The sequence below is a fragment of the Mycteria americana genome, chromosome Z (genome assembly GCF_035582795.1).
Source record: "Mycteria americana isolate JAX WOST 10 ecotype Jacksonville Zoo and Gardens chromosome Z, USCA_MyAme_1.0, whole genome shotgun sequence".
Lineage (NCBI taxonomy): Eukaryota > Metazoa > Chordata > Aves > Ciconiiformes > Ciconiidae > Mycteria > Mycteria americana.
Window position 1 is genome coordinate 13,973,831 of NC_134396.1, and position 19,984 is coordinate 13,993,814.

Below are 19,984 nucleotides of genomic sequence, written 5' to 3' on the forward strand. Positions count from 1 at the left end.
AAACACCTATCTATTTACTGAGAAAAAGTACAGATAGAAGCAAGCAAGGAATGAACTGTGTATTTTTCAGGTGCTATGTGCAGATCTTGCAGCAAATTTTTGAGAAAACCACTGAATATCAAACTTACTTGTGTTGATAAGAAACTGGTTTGAAACCCCAGGATGATCTACATCATGTATTGCACTGGCAAAAATTGCTGCAAGTATCTCTAAATCAGTGAACACTGCCTAGAAAATCATGAAACAGAAATGACAATCACTAATCAATGAAAAAGTGTTTTCAATATCAATAAAAAGGACTCTACTTTGAATCTAGATCTGAACAAGAAAAACACATTTCAAATGAATCAGGGATCTCAAGAGATTTTACACATAGGCTATCACAACCTTTTGTAAAATTGTCAGTTATGTAGAATTTCGTAAATATTTCAAGTTTGGCCAAAGTAAAACAATCCTTACTTCACACTGACAGCATCACCACATTCTGTAACAACTAAAGTTTTTTCAGCTTCAGTCTGTAAATAAATTCACCTTTATTAGATGATTAGATACAGATTAGATCATTAAGTACAGGTTTCTAACCTACAGCACAAACCGAAGTTAAAAATTTCAGCCTGACTCCTACAATTGTCCTATACCTGAAAGATGCACACCTCCTAAATGATACTAGAGGAAATGGTGACAGACTACAAGGCCTCTCACTTAACATTTACCAATTTTTGTTCCGTACGAAATTATTAGGAAGATAGGAAGAGAGGACTGCAGTGGACCTGGCATGTCACTGAGCCCAGTCACCTGTTGTCACAAGCACCCACATTACGTAATGGCTTTCATAATTGATCAAGAACAGCTCAGAAGTGTGTAGGTCAGCAGTGGCACCGGGCAGACATTGCTATTTTACTGGCTAAAGCTCTGCTGAGAACAAGGCCATGAAAAACAATTGATCTGGAAAAAAACCTGTAAACGCTACTGACGACCAGTTCAGCTGTTGGTGAAGCCAGTGGTGATTTAAGAACATAATCTGATCTTCCTTCTTGAGATAAAGAAAATCTTTCCCAAGAGTCTTTCCCTCCTGAGTCTTTGAGGATCAACACCTGCCAACAGTCTTAAGGTTCACTTATAACCCTCTTGTTAAGAAGGTAAAGCAGAAGCATTCAGTAACATGAAAGATTGGTCATTATGAAAAAGAGTCAAAATGCAGCTCTCCTTGAAAATGAGGGCAAATCCTTTTGAGCTATTAAAATTTCAGCTGCTTGCTTTATCTGCCTTTTCCCAACAATTTACCAGAATATATCAACGTTTGCTATGCTGAGATCTGAACTGTACTTAAAAAAGGGAAAGTAATCTCCATCTTTCTTCCACTTCCTTCTACTTCAGAGATTTAAGCACTTTCAACAAGATAATTCTTTAGAAAAGAACATATGGAATGTTATATTTTTTTCCAAACAATTTTGAAATATTTATGAAAAAAAAAGAGTCCAGTGAAAATTTAGTACATGTTCCACTCTGCCTGAGAAACAAACACAAAGGTAGCCTTTCAGGACCTGAATGAATATGCACAAGGAAAAAAACCAGACGGCCCTATTGAGGGAATTCCATTTTACCACTATCTTTCCAAACCAATTCCACTAACTGTGGTTAGTGAGAATCCCACATGGGAAATAATGACAGATCAGGATGTAGTATTAATAGTAAGATGGTGGAAACAAGTTATGCATTGTGTTACAATGAAAAAGGTTGTGACAGCACAAATCTGCAAGTAGAAAACCATGATTTAAAAGATGTGACATTTTCTGCACAATATTTACATGTAAATAACCTCTGATCCTCACAAAATATCTTTAAAAGAGCACAATTAATGAAAGAAATGTTAAGGTTTCTTTTAAAAATATTGCAGAAACTAAGACCTTTAATATTTTGTTTAGAAGAGTCTTAGTATTTCCCTTTCCCTCATGCCTGCCTCTTTCCCACCTCAGCGTAGTTTACCTCTAATGCCGGGGTTGATAGCAGGACATGGGTCGACTGAACAACATCTGCAGCATGTATGTTATTATGATATGCCACATCTGCATGGTAATGGTCTTCTAGGGTCATCAAGTAAGTTATTAAAGTATCTACTGGAATCTTAAATGTTTTTAACAAGTCCCGTTCCTAGAAAAGGAACAGAGAAACAATTAAGATTATGAAGCACAGAAAAATCTCTAAGATAAGCAAAAAGCAGCACGGCTGCTGCTACTTGCCTGAAAAATTGTGTGCATGATGACTGTCAAAGGTCTGTTTCCAGATAACTCTGCTACTCTGAAAACCTGAAGGCCCCATTTGTTCACATCTTCTAGTTCCTAGAGCAGAATCAAGCAACAGACACGTTGAAATTTAACACACAAATTCCAGCAATTTTTAATTGAAACAGCTACAAACAGCAGACTCATGAAGATTCAAACGTTGCCACTGTGAGAATTATATGCTAAACTCTGAAAGGGGGAAAGCTGCTGCCACTAATCTTGTAGTATTTGAATTTGCAGCTACCAATTTTATTTGGTTTTAATTCATTAAGCAGGAAAGAGTGCCTCTTAAGTGGATTGCTTCAGAGGGAAAATGCTACAGTATCTTGAATGAGTTGAACTGACACACTTTGCTATCTCACTGCCCAGTGACAGCAGAGTTCAGTGAGGAGGAAACCTCCAGAGACGCTACGGTTCTGCGGCTGTCTCCCCGGTTTTCAGAAACACTCTTCAAATAAAGGGGGAGATTCCTAAAAACATAAGGATAAGCACATTTCAAAATTCAAAAACCTAAAATTAAATGAATAATCCATTTATGCCAGTTTTAGATTATTGCCAACTGGTTAGCTGCTGGTGCAAAAAATCACAGGAAATATCACTAAAACCAAAACCACAAATGATGTACGTAAAATGATACAGCTAAAGACAGTACCTGGAAAGTACTGTCTATATAGCACAACTGGTATATAGCTCTAATGCTACATACCAGTTGTGCATTTTCAAAAACACATAGGGCTGCTATATATTTTCATTCGTGTGACAGTATATGGTATGTTTAGTCTTCATTCCTCAGATATTATATATGAATAAGCAGCTTTATTAATGCATACAGAAATGCTAATTTACTTTCCATCTCCAGCTGAAATCCTGTTCATGCAGAAATTAACCCTTATGGCCTGATTCAGATTTTACTTGCAATTCCTCCACTTCACCTAATTTATACTATTTCAAGTGAGACCAGCCTTTGGTGCTACAGCTCAAAATAAATTGTTATAAGCAGAGGATGGAATAATACTGACAAGTCCACCCTCTATTTTAATTCTATGCTTCAATATATAAATTCAAGGATTTATATATTCTCTACCTTGGCAAGAACATCTTCTTGGTCTGTTTTAACTCCAAATCTGGGAATACTGGAATTAGTTAGGCTGGAGCTGTGCATCAGTTTTTTGACTCCACTGATCTGGGACATTGGCCTCTTCTTTTTCTCTTTCTCTTTCTGCGTCGGAGAAGGGATTTCAACTTCATGTTGTTTGTCTTCAAAAGAATGAAGAAAAAGAGAATAATTTTTAAAGGAATTACAAATATTTTTGTCCATTTCACTGTTGAGTTGCATCTTAGGAATACTGTAATTCTTAGCAAATTTTTTTTTTATTTTTATGTTTGGAGATTTTGCAACAGATATTTCGTATCAAGAGCAGTAAAAACATGTGAAGATAAACACAGGCCTAGACCTCAGTATAAGCAGATCTCTGTGTTACAAATTCCCTCATTATTTCTGAACTGCCTTTAAATGTGACTTGTGACTATCTGATTTCCACTTCTCCTGCACCCCTAGCGCTGTAGAGAGGGTCAATATTATAAAAATGTTATTACAATTGAACAGAAATCTAAACTTTCATTTTTCAAGAAAATTTAAAATTTCTTCTCTTCCAGGAAAAACGCTCTCTGAAATTGTATTTCAAAACCAATCAAAACGGAATCTCAAGTAAACCTGTACAAAACATTTTCAGGACTCGAAGGACCTAATACTTAGGGACTGGTCCTGTTTGTGTTAAGACTGTACAATTCAGAAATCCTTTTGCCAGCCACATCTACAAGCGCTTTGGATGTAGAGGCAGTTCACACCAGCCATGCAGTGCATTTCTGCACCCCCCAACCAGAGCAAGTAATACAACAAAAGGACTGTTTTGCTAAAACCCAGCATTTTCCTGTGGACTTTTGCCTCTATAGCAGTATCAGCGGCATCACTTCATATACCTCATCAACGTATGTGCCCGCAAAACTTTAGACAAGGATTAAACTGAGAGAAAAGCGTGTTTAGGCCATTGCCAGCTGATTGCTGCAGAAACAGTATGGGGCTGTGGAGCACTGCAGACATCTGTGGTCCCCAAAGAAACCTGTTAGTGCAACAAAGAACTCTCCTGCCAAAACTGCTAGGAATTTGCATTAATTTTTGTTCTTTTTATTCATACTATATTTCAACATAGAGTTTTAATGACTACCTCCAAATTATCTCTTCTTTGCTGAAATGTACTTGCGCCTTTTCTAGTCCTCAGGGAATATTCTAGCAAAACCAGGAAAAATCCAGAACAGATGTTTCTAACATAGGAGCCTAGCAAAAACTATGGTTTAAAAAACACCTTAGAACAAAAGAAGTAAGAAAACCAAAAATATTGGGCTCTTTAAAACATATGTCTGTTTTTCCCTTTCTGCAATGGCCATTTGCAATAAAGACACTGAAACCAGACGAGGGTAGCAAGTCCACTTCTAATCCCCAGATTGTTATGTGTTTGCTTCTTCACTTCCTTTCTTTTTGCCATTTCTTTTTTTTTAAATTACCCTTTAGCAGCCACGTTTACTGGACCCCTCCAATTCCAAACAAACCACAGCGAAGAAGAGCCCCTGGAAATGGCACCAAGCTTTAGCCTCCGGCACAGAGCTCCCCGATTGCCCCCGCCATACTTCACTGCTCTCCTCACACGGACAATCAAGAACAGGGGGAGGCGGAGCGCGGCAGCTCTTGACTAGCACAAACCGACAACAGATGAGGAGCAGTGACTCGTGTTCGTGCTTTGATGTTTATGGTTTCGGTCATATGCACAAAGTTTAGACCCATCAAAGGGAGGTTCGTAAGCCGAGCTGTCGGACTAACTCGAGTGAAAGGAAGTGTCTGTCTGAACGACTTCAGATCTCCGGAGGGGTTCCATGGGACTGCCTCTGCTTTTGTAACTATGAGCACACAGGGTAAAGGATCCTGCGCCCATCTGAATATCCAGAAAAGACAGCTTGCCATTTTGACCCTGGTTGTGCTGCGCTCATTGGCAGGCTCTCTTACATTATACGTTCATAGGAAAACAGGTTAATGACACTGAAAAATAAAAACCTTGCATATTATTATACTCAAAGTAGGAGCCTTAATTCTTACACAAGCAATATATTTGTTGTCATGATGAGTAAGTTCATACATGTCATATAGCCCTACTTGGGAAAACAGTCTTTTTTTTTTTTTTTTTTTTTTAAGACTAAGACGACCAGCAAAACCTGTTTTCTCATGACATGTTCCTAACGTTCAAATGTGATAAAGTCTGTAGATGTTCAGGAGATAGATTATGTATTAAAAAAATTAACTAACTAGATTCATTAAAATTTTCTATGGTGAGAATGTTTTCCCTCTTCACATTGTTGCTCAGAACCTATATACTTAGACTGCATATTTTGAAAATACTCTATTTAAGCAATAATTCTGTAGATGAGGTATTTTCCCCATTGTATTCCTCTTGTACCTACAATTTTAAGTATCCTAGGTTTTCATGCAGCCACAAAACAAAACCCATGGCTCAGGAACTTAAAAGTGATTGCCTTGCCAGCCCTCTTTCTGCTCAAGACGGAGGTCTCATGTGAAAGGCAGACAGAGGCATTTCCTTACCCTGTCAAAATGAGCCTTAAGTTTTCAAGTAAAACCAAGCAGAAAACGGTACCTCAGTCTTTTCAGCCTAAGTGGGTCATCTTCTCAGGCAACTGTACACTGTGACTTTCAGGGCTCCTGAAGCTGTGCAATATTGCTTCTCCATGACAGAGGCTCATCCCTTTCTTTCTGTCTGAAACCCTGCTGTGCCACAGCGCTCAGGCACGCTACTGCAATCATGGGTAAACTGAACAGACACATTAAGCGATCCATTTAGGATACGGTGACAAGCAGGGTAAAATGTACTTAAAAAACCCCACTGCTTTCAAAAAACACAAAAAGCACCAGCTGTGGTATCTCACACAAATAAAACAAAACAAATAAAATCTTCACACGTGTGACTGGCACTTTTTAAAGTACCTGTTGTCCTAATTTAGACGTATTCAGTTGTGCCTCCCCTTATACCACAGTCTTTATCAACCAATGGTGTTTTGCTCAAAACGTGTTTGAGATAGGTATATTATCTTCATCTTCATGTTTAAAATCAACAGTATGGAACCGAGTTTCATTCATTTTCACCAGTTTTAGCAAAAAAAAAAATACTTAGTCCTGCAAAGCCACAGAGGAGGAACCATACTCTTTGTAATATTGTGTCAGGCTTTTTTTAATGTTCACATCCCACCACCAAGCTCTTGAGCTGCACAAATTCTGCTAGCAGCACTCTGTTCAGATGTTGACTTAGTCATACTCATCCACCCGCTCATGTGCGGACAGGGAATACCAAAGCATCAGAACTGTGTGCTACGAGATTTTATGAGGTTACTTGTGCTTGTGTGCTTCCAGAACACTGAAACCTCTTCGCAGTAACTTTCATAAGAGAAACAGAGTGGAAGAATTCTTTTTAATATATAATTAATTCATTATATATTTGTTTAATAATACAGTAGCAATGTAGTAGTTGTAATGTTACATGAAAATATGTATATGAATATTTACCTGTAATTACACACCCAGGGAAACCACATACATAAACTAAATGAGCTGTGAGGAAATGGATCTCTCTGCTAAAACACTGAACAATGACATACGAAATATACAGTTTCTGAAAAGAGAAATTAATATGGAAAGCTACTTGCTTTTAAGCTCTATCGCAGCCCAGAGAGAGATAAAAAACAAAAGGCAAAAAATTTAACTCCCGTCATAGTCTTACCTAAGAATGTGTTTGATATATATTCTGAGACCTGATTGCCTGACCTGCTCATTTCAGATAGGTGGGTTAGCTCCCGGTTGAGCATTCTTTTAAACTGGAAAACAAAACAAAACAAAAAAAGCATAAAGTTAGCGATCAAGATGTATTTTAGTTAGGATGAGAAAATGCAGTCAATTTATAATTGGGGAAAGGACACAACATTAAGAATATATAGTAAATTAAGATAACTATGAAAGCAAAAATCACATGTAACATTGCTCTACCCTACTAATTTATTCATGGGTTGGACAACATAATTCTTAACCTCCTGAAATACTCCATGGTGATTCAACTACTAAGGCACAGAGTCCTCCTAGTAACTGAAAACTATAAGGCATATGTATACACACAAATAATTAATACTATTGACTTTTCAATTTTTTTATTTTAATTTGGAGAGAAAATAAAAATGCATTTACATAGGACCTCTTCTTGACTAGGGTTTTTTTACACATTTGTAAAGTAATCTATTTGTGCATTTTTTGCAATTCATTTTGTAATATTTCTAGTTTATCTTACCTCTCATCATTAATCTACTCAAATATATTTGACAGCACTGCTCAACACAATCAAAATATCTTACTGATTTCCTACACACTAATATGAATATAGGTAGGTTTTGTTGTCTTTGACTTAAAATTATTATACTGGATCAGCCCAATGACTTGACCATTCCACAGTCTCAGAAAATTGTCAGTATCTGTACAAAACATTGGAGCAGAAAATACCCATCTGTGGAAATACCCTCCTTTTCCCTCTAAGTTAGCAATTCACTGTAGGCACTTTATAGGATAGAAGTGGATATTAACATTCCACAAAATGCGTAATGCGTAATTGATTAGGTAGTCATCACTGAGACTTCCATGATTCCTTCTAGACTCCAGGGTTAAATGATATCTTGTGGCATTGTGTTCGACAGGTTAATTGCGTAATACAGCTCTAGCTATCTTACATGCATTTTCATTGACTATAGCTCTGCCCTGATATTATCAACACATAGAACTCAGCAATATTTATCAGCAATTCAAACAACTCTTGCCAATGTAAATTGCTATCCATCTGTCACTACTGAATTTTGCCTCCCATTGTGCCATCCTTTCATTTTGTTGTTAGATTTCTCAGTCGTCTTTTCTCTTAACAAAGCCAAATGATTTGTGCCATTTTCAGAATCATCTTTCACCTTGTTCACCCCGTGACGACTATTTATTACATCAAGCAATAGCTATCCCTAGTATATATCCCTGTAAACATTCTTCTATGTTGAAAACCGGTAATTTATTATTCTATACGAGATAAAGCAGTAGACTAAACATTAACCACCTCCTTTCCTTCCCACTGGAATCATCAAAGCCCCTTCTTCAAAGAGGCCTTGCATAGTGAAAGGTGTTATTTTCTTCACAATGTCTTTGTAAGTCACCAATTACCGTATTGCTCACAGTGTGCCAAATAAAAATTACCTTTAATATAACGCTCTAACCATTAGCCACTGAATTTTCCTGCCATCTTGACATGCCATGAGCTCAGGAAGTTCCTGCTACAAAGAACGAATCCTACTTTAGTCATGAGCCAAAGGCTCAGCTTTGATCTCAGATATAGCCATGTCCTAGCAACTGCTCAACACATTTCTGAAAATTAGAACCATACTGCAAATACAGTTACACATACTATGAACTACAGGGCTATACATTCTGCACGAAACCAGTATCAATCTCCATAGTGACGTCTGATGTTCGTCACCAATGTCAAACGTTAAAAAAACAAGTCAAGCTTGCCAAGCAGTGAAGTGTCTGGTCCAAAAATCCTAAGAGTAATTTTAAAAGCCTTTCTTTAAACTTTTAACACACACTTAAGTCACGCTTGCATGCTTTTTCTTCTGTACTCAGGAAGGTGAGAAACTGAATTATTTAAGGCAAAACCTGAAGATCTCATAGAATGGCTTGTCTCCAGATGGCATCCAGAAACTGCAGCTTTAAATTAAATATTGTGTATAGAAATCTTAATAAAATGTCAGAAGTTGACAAAATCGCATTAACTTCCAAGCCTGTCATCAGTATATCCATTACCACTCCAATTTTCTCTCTTCCTTAATTTTACCCAGCTAGTTCACTGGATCCCAACTAAATAGGTCCCTGACTGTCCGGTTGTTTCCTAGTAAACCCCTTTTAGGTGATGCCCAACTTTGCAATGCTGTTTTTGCTGCAGAGCAACACTACTGGGTCATGTTCTGCACTTTGGAATAAGACCATCTAGCCATTGCTGGTACGTACTCTTCAGGAACTCTTAAAAATTTCCCAGCTTTGAAAAGAGAACGAATTGACGTTTGCTTGCACTATGTTTTTTCTGCAGCTACTTGACTTAACAAATACCAAGGACTTTTTTTTTTTCCCCTCCAAATCATAAATTTAATTGAGAGGAGTAGGTAGGGAGAAGGTTTGTTACTGCATACTAGGAATCACCTTGTGGAACTTACGTTCTTTAAGAATTTCCAACTAAATATTTATTGTATGGATGTCCACAACAAATGGAAGGTGCATGGCAGTCTTTTCTAATGCTATGTTCCCCACTAGTCTGATGCAAAGCCTTGTCTTCCCACCTCCCATCACCCTGTAAGTCACCAGAACGTGAAAAATGCTCAACCAGCAGCATGAAACCTGCAGAACAGTCCGTGTTGCTGCTGAACATGGGTGTACAGTAAAACAAGTCCCCCAGCTTCTGCAAGGCCCTCCTGCTAACAGCAAATTCAATGGGAGAAGCCTTTGGCTTTGAAGAACTGTAGCAGCATGATTTCCTCATACTCTTTCACATGTTGCTGATACCACAGCAACAAGACTTTAATTGACATTTATTTTGAAAACCTCTGGACTAAGCAGTTTAGAGAACTGTTTTGATTTTCTAATTATATGACAAAGCCTTCAACAATTTGAAGACCATATGCAGACAGAAGTTTCCGATACAGAACAATAATGCTCTTTGAGAACATAAAAAAACCCCAAGAGAGATGAACAGCGACTTGAGATGTTCAGACATTTTTGTGGATTATATCCTGTTTCAGTATATCTGCATGTTACCTAATCCTCTGACGTTCAATAAAACGTTCTTTGGGGAAAAAAAATCTTTCTTCTAAGAAAAAAAACCCAAAAACATTCCAAACACCCTACTTTTTCCTGATTTTACGTATTTCTCAAAGATTTCATGTGGGCCCAAGTGCACCCATACGTAGCTGCTGCTTCAAAGAGCGTCAGCTTTCCGCATATTTATACATCCCTGCACTACTACTTTATAATGGAAATCTGCTAACTCTCACATGGCTCCCACAAGATCTTATTGCAAATCAGAGAAGTTTCTGTTTTATCTGTGAGTCAACACTGTTTCAGTCATACAACAGCCACCTCTTAAGTGCTTGAAACTTGGCTAGACTGTCCGCACTCTCATCATTTGTCCTCTCAGAAATAACATTTAGCACTTTATTCAAAACAAGTCAAACAAAACATGAAACTACCTTGTCAACAATAGTAGGTGTTAAAGATAATATTTTAAATAAGAACTTTAAAAATCTGAATGCCATATACTTTCCTAGTTGAAGAAAATCAATCATAATGCATTAAAACTCTTGTTACTAATAAACATTTACACCATACACTTTAATTATGATATTGTCAGCTCAGCATGGGGAGGAAGCAGAGGTTTTTGGCTGATCTATGCATATATTGTGCTATTCCTCAGAAAGGAAGATTTTCCCACATTAAGACTAGGCATTGTTAGATTGGAAAAATGGCACATATATATCCCTTTGGAACATCAGAGCCCTTGACTATAGTCTAGGGAATTCCCCCTGGAAACGGACAGGCTATAAAATGCCCATTAAGCCAATTACACAGTTCTCCACTGCTGAATACTGATGTCACAGCAATAGAGCAGTAAAGTATTATCTGAAAAAAATCCTAAAAATATTTCCTTAAACAGAATTTTTTCATTTCATTTGTTTCTATTGATTTTAATGTTTTTATTTTACTCTCAGCATGGGGGGGAAACCCACAACACAAACACAGGCACAATGTTCAAATAACATTAAAAATCTCTCAAAGTGACAAAAGTACATATGCATTTTTATGTCTCTTTAAAAGCTACGAAGTCTGATAGAAGGAGAACTCTAATACATGAGAAGCCAAGAACAGTTTCCTAAATAGTGGTCACCTCCAAAGAACAGGTTACAAATGAGGGATTGAGCTTGGTAGTTTAGGTCCTTCTTGGCTGAAGCCCAGTGTGCGCATATCTCTGTATACGTATTAGTGTTGTCAACCTAGGATAAATATACATGGGGTTTTTGGGAAAAAAATAGGATACTCTTCTGATGTCAGCAAAGGTACATAAACAAATTTAGACAAACTTCTGCAGTAACCATGTTCCCAGATGGCAACCAGAGCACTGATATAATTTTGGGAAGACTTTGCTTTCTATACTAGAAAGAAACTTAAAATTCAACTCCAAAGACATGGAGAAGATCCAACTACAGTCAATTCATGGCATGAAAAAGTTTGGGCTGCATGCTTAATATATTATGGGGTTTATTGATTACGCTTTAGAATGTTTTAAGTTTTTTGCGTAAAGTTCAATAACAAAATAATACCCAACGACAAAAAGCTTAAGTGAATATGCAGCCTGCAGTTCGTCGTGTTGGCAGAGGAAGCACGCAGAACCACCCTTGGTGTAGATGCCCTGTCCTGGTAGGGGATCTTCCGCCCAGGCTTTCTGTTCCTGAACAGGGGATCTGCTGCATCCCAAGCACTGTAAAGAGGCTACCTCCACTAAAACCTTTGGCACCAGCACAGAAGGTGAAGCTAGGGCTAGAAGGTCCTAGATGGACCTAGGACTAGATGGACCAAAAGGCCCCGTCCTGCCTGTCCTTCAGTTTGAGTGTTAATCAAGCTCCAAGCCCAGTGGAGGCTGGCACCAAAATGCTCAAGAGCACCTGGAGCCCTTCACTGCACTGGCTCCCAAACCCACAGGGCAACAGATCCCAGTTTCAACCTTTCTGGCTGCCTCTTTTCTAGGTAAAATTTCTAAAAGCTTATCTGAATAGAACACATCCATGGAACATGCATTCAATACCTGGAACATTGAACTTACATGACTATATTTTGTTTCTGAAATATCTATCCATGTTATTTTAAAAAGACATTTGTAACTCAAGAATAAACTGTATTATTTTACTGGATTTGAAAAGTCTTGTATTCTACAAAAACAAGGAACTTAAAATAGGCCAGCCTTACAAATTAATGTAAGGCTTCTGTTTATATTGCTTATCAATGCAAAACTATCTTTGATTTTAGCAGCATTCTTAATACATAAACAGCATTCTTAATAACTAGAGATTTGGGTTGGAAGTGCATACGTTTAATTAATATCAAGGTCATGGACTGTTTTTTATACGTAAGCTATAGTGAGGTATATATCTCTAAGCCTGGCATTGTGATAGTGGTGCTCATTGTTTCAAGGAAAAGATACCCAATGAAAGGCAAGGGTAAATACTCCACATGACAACCATTCTCCAAAATGTAATTAACAGAAAATAATAAAGTACAGCCTGAAGCATACAGAAATTACAGGAATATACGTATAGTAAGAGATGTAAACATATATAACGATCTCTGATACTAACATGTTTCATTCTTTCTTAGAATTTCATTAATACCCTAAATCATTCTATTTTGAATGTCATAAAAAGCAGATCTTCTTTGCCTCTCTTCACATTTTCCTATAACGTGTATACTGTGAAGTCAAAAAGCACTGTACTAAAATGGTGTTCAAGTACTATTTAGCTTCCTAACTAAAATAATTGTCTATAGACAGTATAGGACACTGTCTATACAGAGGACGTTTTTTTTCCACGTGTAATCAATTACAGCTATCATGCTCTCTGCTGAACTTCAATTAGCAAAAAACCTATCAATTTTAAAGACTAAACAGTAAGAGTGAAAAAATTTGAAGACTGGTGATTGAATTTTTCTAATGTAGCAAGTAGGACCATGACAGCAGCTGCTTGGAAATGCACGAAATACTTCCAAGTAAATTACAATAAACACCTCACTTCTAGCTGAATGGAAAGTAATTTCATCTTATTTTTTGATAAACTAGAAAAGAATCCACCTAGCTAGCATAATGGATCAGTCATTCTTCACAGATGACTGATCAAAATCCTTGAGAATATACTGTAACGATTCTGCATTAGCAGAGGATGGTCACAATGACCTAATCGGACACAATGACCTAATGAGGGTTTTACATTTCTATTTAAAAAAAAATCTATGATAAAAGTACGTATTAATACAAGCAACCATAAGAGAGTCAGTCATGTGTGAATATAATGCTTGTATTATTTTTAGTAATTTAATTCAACACTTGAATTATTTAGTTGAGGAGAAATCAGAATTTTCTTTCAAACAGGACAATTTGGAACAGTTATTGTAGTCAAGCACAGGATGATGCTTCTCCTCCCTTTTTTACACACTTGATAACCATTATACAGGCAACATTATTTTTTTAAACACAAACACATAAGTAGGGCTAAAACAAAGCCCAAACGTGGTTTTGTATTAAGTGAATTTCAGTTCTGTATGTTGACAGGCATATTGACTTAATTCCTTGGTGAAAAACTTTTCACATAAAAGGGATAAAAGCTTATTTAGTTCCATTTTCTAGCAGTATTGCAGTTTCAAGCTAGTTCAAAGCTGCTCTACATAACAATGTAGATCAATACTAGAAGATGACAATTTCCAGTGTTTTAATCAATAAGCTGTCACACACACACACACACACACACACACACACAGAGGCCACCAAAAAATGCTGCTGGAACATACTGTTGATAATTTCACATTTCTTCAGCTATTAAAACCAGTATGAGTCATATATTCACCCATTATCCTCAGCCTCTACTCATGCTCTCTCCTATTGTATGGTATCTCAGTTCTGAGGGTTTGGTTTTTTTTAAAATATTTTAATGTCTAGAAATACAGCTTTGTAGCAATCTTTTTTTAAAAGAACACAAAACTCTTCTGTATTTCTTTGGCTTTAGACTTGGTCTGATTATCCACTGAAACAACATTATTTTAAAAGTCCCAGCACAGTTTCTAAGAAAGACTGTATACTGTGCAGTTCATTCTCATTGCTGAACAAAGGCTTGCTTTTCTGATTTTTTACTTTATATTCATATTACTTATATTACCCACAAATAATCCTGCTATCCACTGATCATGCAATCATGCACCACAAGTCAAGGTTCTTAAAAGGTAAAACAAAATCCTACCTTTATGTAGCCCCAAGAAACTGAGAGTAAATAGTTTGCCTCAGGCATTTTTGATTTTTTTTTCTATACTACCAGTCTAAGCTAATCAGTTCTTTGCTATCTGATACTGCAAAAGACTCCCAAGAAGACAGATTCCTTCTTTTCTCTCCTAATTCTTTTTGCTGATCTTCAGGTTCTCAGCAACTGTGTGCACAGGAGGCATACTGAAATGAAATCCAAGCGCGTGGTCTTCCGATTGTATAAATGCCATTTGTAAAACTCCAAGCATTCAGAGGCAACGTTGAAAAGACGTACGGTACGAGCTGAAGAAGTATCTGAAGAGCTAGGGATATGCATATTTCCTGAACACCAGGACTTAATGAATAATGTATGTCAATATCTCAGCTGCTGGGAAGACTTGCTCTATCAACAGCTACCAAATAAGGACCTGAAGGGGAAGCCACGAACAGTGCCAGTAATCCCTCCCATAGAGCCTAACTGGCAGCCAATAGCATGCCCCTCTAAAAGATATAAATCCGAGGGGCTGGTGACATGATGTACAGTAATTTCCCATTGGCCACTGTCGGGGATTCTCCTGGGCATGGGGCATTTCTTTTTTTTTACGGCAAATGCCATTTAATAATGGCATCCCCGCCTGCGGCATTCATACGCCATTCAGAAATAATTGGGTTAAGGTCTCCTCATTTCAGCAGCATTTACCAGCTCCCGTCAATGGACGTGCCATCCAGGCAGTGAAAATGAGTATTGTGTATATTCATGTGGATTGCCTAGCGGTTTTAATTTTTTCATATGGAAGGGAGGTATATTTTGAGGTTTTTGTAAAGAAAAAACAACAGAAATAGAGCTATCAGGTTTCTTGAGCAGTCTGTGATGTACTGTAACAGTGAAAACATTTTTGGCTTTTATGCCATCTACATTAAAAACTGATCTCCTTAGACCATTGGGCCAGTCTGCCAGTTTCTACTGCTTTTTTATTTTAAGAGATAAAAGCAGTTATTACAATAAAGCAAGTCGTGTCTTACAGTTCCCAGTAAACGTTAAGTTTCCATGGAGAAGTCAGAAGTAAGGTAATAAGAGTCCTCAAATTCTCACTATTTTTTCAACTTTTGCTCTTTCTGCTTTGGCAGATTAATATAATCAATTACAGCTATACATCATAGGAAAAAAGGGATTAATTGAAAGTGAGTGTGTCAGTGTGCTGACTCAGAGCATTAAGTAAAATACCCCACCATCTGCCATTCAGAGACCAAAACTTAAAAGGAGGAATGCATTATCTTGCACCAGTCTGTGCAAGGCATATGCACCACTGCGGCAAATTTCTGAGTGTTTGTTGTACCAAAAGAAGGGAGAGTTTCCCAACATGGCAATGGGCAAATGTCTAAGGACAGGCTGAATGAGGTGCAGCGTTCAGCCTAAGCCCGCACTGCTGATTCACTGGAAGATGCTGACCGACAACGATCATAAGGGAGGTTTTGGCTGAAGTGGTTTCTGCTTCTCTGGGTGATGCTACACAGCAATGTCAGCAACACTAAGTGCTTGAGAAAAAAATTGAACCTGCAAAAATCAATAGGGCAAAATATGATATTAACAAACTTCCTCCTTACAGGAGAGAAATGTATAGCAATGTGACAACTGGATACAGTCAACGGATCACCCAGCACTTACATATTTCCATATGGAAAGCAAACTGTCTTCCTTAAAATAGGTAATATAAAAACTATGTGAATGAACACATTACTGATGCATTTTCTGTACAATATGCACAGTTATACCTGTCCTGGATCTATACAGGTAGATGACTGTGAAACAATTAAGTTTTGAAAACAGACCTGGGTTATTGGAGACTCAGCAAGACACTAAAATAGCCTAAAAAGTATTTCTGGAAAATATTTCTCCTGATTCTTCCAGCTCAGCTTTGCAATGCTGACATAAAGCTTGTCTACATCTGCGTTGCATTGTTTTCTGATCACTCGCAAGAGAGCACTACTGCCACCTACCCAGCATCAACACTGAGACTTGAAAATATGCTGCCTCCCTTCAAAAGGCAATTTCAATCATGACTTAGAAAACGGTAAAATAACAGCCATTATACTTCTGGCTACTTAAGAAGTGAAGCAGGTGGGTATGAAAGTTCGGTTGCAATAGGTAGTACGAACAGACATTGGAAAGCCTAGTTTTTAAATCACTTCTCTTACTTTGTTACTTTAAAGGCTGGCTTCCTCCTGAATCTTATTAACAACTGTCCCCAAACACACAGAACTTGTTTCAGATAAGGAATATTTAAAATGGCTGCTATGTAAATTACACTAGTTGTTTAGCATGTATAAAAAAACTTCCTTGATTTTTTTTATTCGCCACTAACGTTACGAGACAAAGACACATCCGTAAGAGTTACTAAATTATAGTTTATTGTTATAGTTTATTAGCTAGATAATTTTGATGTAAAATCATGAAAAAACCATTTTCCTCCAATGTACATGTATGTTACAACAATTTATTTTAACTGCATATTACCTGTACTGATAATAGGAAATTACACCTGATATTGACAGCTTATTACTAATTTGTACGATTTTTCTGAGACCCACAGCCTCAACCTCATAAAAATACCAATTGCTGAGATATAATTTAGTAGTACAATTTCACTGACTCAAAGCCTGCCTTCTGACTTCAGCTACATATAAAAGTATGACCTTAGAAATTTACAGTTGGGAAATTCACACCAGCACTGATTTACAGTAATCATTTTGGCTGATTTTCATCCTCAAGTCCCAGGTTGGAATGACTGAATAATTGGCTTTAGAGGAGGTTATGGTGGATAGATGAATGCACAGCAAATAGCTGTCACACACAACTAAATACCTAGAGCAATTCAAGCTAAGAAAAACAGAAGTTAGAGATAAGTGGAAGTTCAGCAACATGAAAGGGAAATTCTTGTTTTTATACACACATACATCCATGAAGATAAAACACGGGGGAAGGGAATAATGACATTTTTCTATAATGGTTCCAATCAAGCAAAGAATATGGAAATGAGAAAGGTACAATTTGAAATGACAGTAACTGAATAATAAAGTAATTCAGAAAAAAGGAAGTTTTTAATGAGCACTGTTGTGTCTTTTGAAAGAATCAAGACAATGACCTTGAAAGGCAGAAAGATGATGAAGTCCCTTAATAGCCACAGGAAATGTTAGCCATTATTTAATCAACAAGCCTGGACAACTTTCTCCACAGGAGTCATAAAAAGAGGTGGCAGAGATCCCGGGAGCTGTGATGTTCAGCTTTAGTAAATTTTGAAAGACTGCAAAAATGTTAATTTTGTGCCAATTAAAATTTGCAAGCAGGACGGTTGGGTAACTTCAGGCCACTTCAGAAAACATCAGCCCTAGGTTGGAATGGAAAAGCTGAAATATACATATTCTAGGCATTTGCTTGATAAAGAACTAAGACATAGGAATGTAATTAATGCCAGTCAATATCGGTTTATGTCTTTGAACATGTAATATTCTTGGATTGTTGTAGGGCATTTGATTTAGTACTGTATAATATTCTGCGACAGCACTCCCAATGGTGAGAGAGGACACATTAAATGGGTTAAGAACCAGATTATTGACCCATTTCTAACAACCATCAACAGGCTGTCTTCATCTAATGGGACAGTTGTAAATCAGCCTCCGCAAGACCTGAGACTATTTTATGGTGTTCAACTTCTTCACCGGAATTAAGTCACTACTATAAAAGCCTCCACAGCGTTAAAACTGCCAGAGAACAGAAAAGTGGGCAGGGGGGGCCAGATAAACTATGACTACGTGGCAGTCACCACCAGCAGCCTCTCTTGTTTAGCATGTTGACACCATTCATGCAAACTACAGTTCAAGGAATTTAACTGCAAAGATACCCGGCAATAAGGAACACAGTCCATAAGTACAAAATGGTGGACTACACTGAAGAAAGCAGAAACCCTGAAGAGTTTATAGAGTCACAACAGGACATCTCGTAGTGATACTGTGACCCTCCAAAATCTGCATCTTCTGTGATGCTAAATAAAAAAAAGAGAGATACTCTGAACACACCATTCTGGCGACTCCGGTAATGGAATACAGCTCTAGTGTCTCTGTTTTCCTAAATGCTGTCATGTACAGCATGCAGGGGAAAAAATTACAAATATTATTCAGGGGCTAGAGAAAATGTTTCATAGTAAAAGAAAAAACTCAGGCTGTTTCAACTGAAGAGAATACGGCTACTGTGTAGAACCATGACAAAGAGGAAATACAGTGCACCAGACCTCGTTCACTAGCACCAAGGAAGCACCAAGAAGCAATGGAAGGCAGCTGAAACTGCATAAAACCAACTCAGCTGGAAACAGCTCAAACTACGAACAAGAAACGTGGATTAACAATGAGAATTATTAAATTAGCATACACCAGCTGTGAAGTGCTAGATTCTCTGCTGCTTGGTATCTTCACATCAAGAAAAGCAGTGTTTTTGTAAGATATGTTTTAGCCAAATGCAAGTCATATATTAGTTAAGCACAAGTCAGTGAGTTCAGTACTTCTACAGTTATGTGCAAATCAGCTATCTGAGAGACACAGGAGATCCACTAATCCATCTGGCCCCAGGAGCCTATGACAACTCAAACTATCTATTGCAGATGCTCATTCCAGAAATTCTACCTTCTAAATAACTTGTATAAACAGCCTTCGTGATACATCTCCTATGAACATGCTCTGCTTGAAAGGAACTTTAAGAATTTAAAAGCTGTGCACTTGTGATGAAATCAGGATCGGAGTGAGTTACCTCAAATGTTGTTCTTACAATTGAAGCAGTAATCTATACCTCTGTGCAAACTTCTGGAGCTCTCAGCGCTCATAAATTATTTCTTGGTTCTCTATAAAGCTCTGTACCATTGCCACAGTCAGAAAAAAATTACTATTAACCTAAATTTTATTGTCCTTCAACAAGAATGTGAAGACTTCCATTATTAGGTTGCTCTTTTTTTTAATCATTCCAAGTGCATGCAAAGGCATGCAGATTTCACCAATACTAGTAAGGTTTTCACCCTTTTAATTATCTGTCATATTGATGATCACAACTTGCCAGAAGGACCTATAGCCTGTAAACCACCGCAGAGCATACAGACCGTACCTATGGAATACAAGACATCCAAGGAAAGCTCATTTTTTCCAAGACCCAGGATAGGGCTTCTGATACAGAGGCACATTACTGACAAGGCAGATAATTACATCCTCAGCAGCCTGGGAGAAACCTTGATCCTCTGAAATAAAGTATCTGTATTCCTTTCTGGCTCTTGTTAGTAAGCAAAGATTCCTGAAGGTTCAGTCAACAGGAAGGTAAGATGGCAATGTTTCAGGCTTGAGGAAAAGGATAGGAAGAAGGCTGAAGGGCCACTTTGTTGATTCAGATGCGGTACTTTTGAACTGTCCCACAGGAGACTCTCAGTCTTGGTCTTTCCTTCCACAGGTCACTAACAGGCAATATGGGAGCTCCAGCAGAAATGT

The 19,984-nt window shown here is 37.6% G+C and overlaps 1 protein-coding gene across 6 annotated transcripts in view; it reads right to left on the reverse strand.

The window, feature by feature from the left end:
• PDE4D (phosphodiesterase 4D) overlaps nt 1–19,984 on the reverse strand; it is a 479,877-nt gene that overhangs the window by 5,928 nt on the left and 453,965 nt on the right. For 5 of the 6 annotated variants that reach the window (XM_075526394.1, XM_075526393.1, XM_075526396.1 and 2 more), the window contains 5 exons: nt 7,121–7,214; nt 3,367–3,539; nt 2,241–2,339; nt 1,987–2,151; nt 129–228 (listed from right to left, as the gene is read on the reverse strand). In XM_075526394.1, the coding sequence (XP_075382509.1) occupies nt 129–228; nt 1,987–2,151; nt 2,241–2,339; nt 3,367–3,539; nt 7,121–7,214 (631 nt within the window). Of the gene's footprint in view, nt 1–128; nt 229–1,986; nt 2,152–2,240; nt 2,340–3,366; nt 3,540–7,120; nt 7,215–14,465; nt 14,849–19,984 lie in introns of those variants that run through there. The other variant, XM_075526398.1, reaches the window with a different exon arrangement.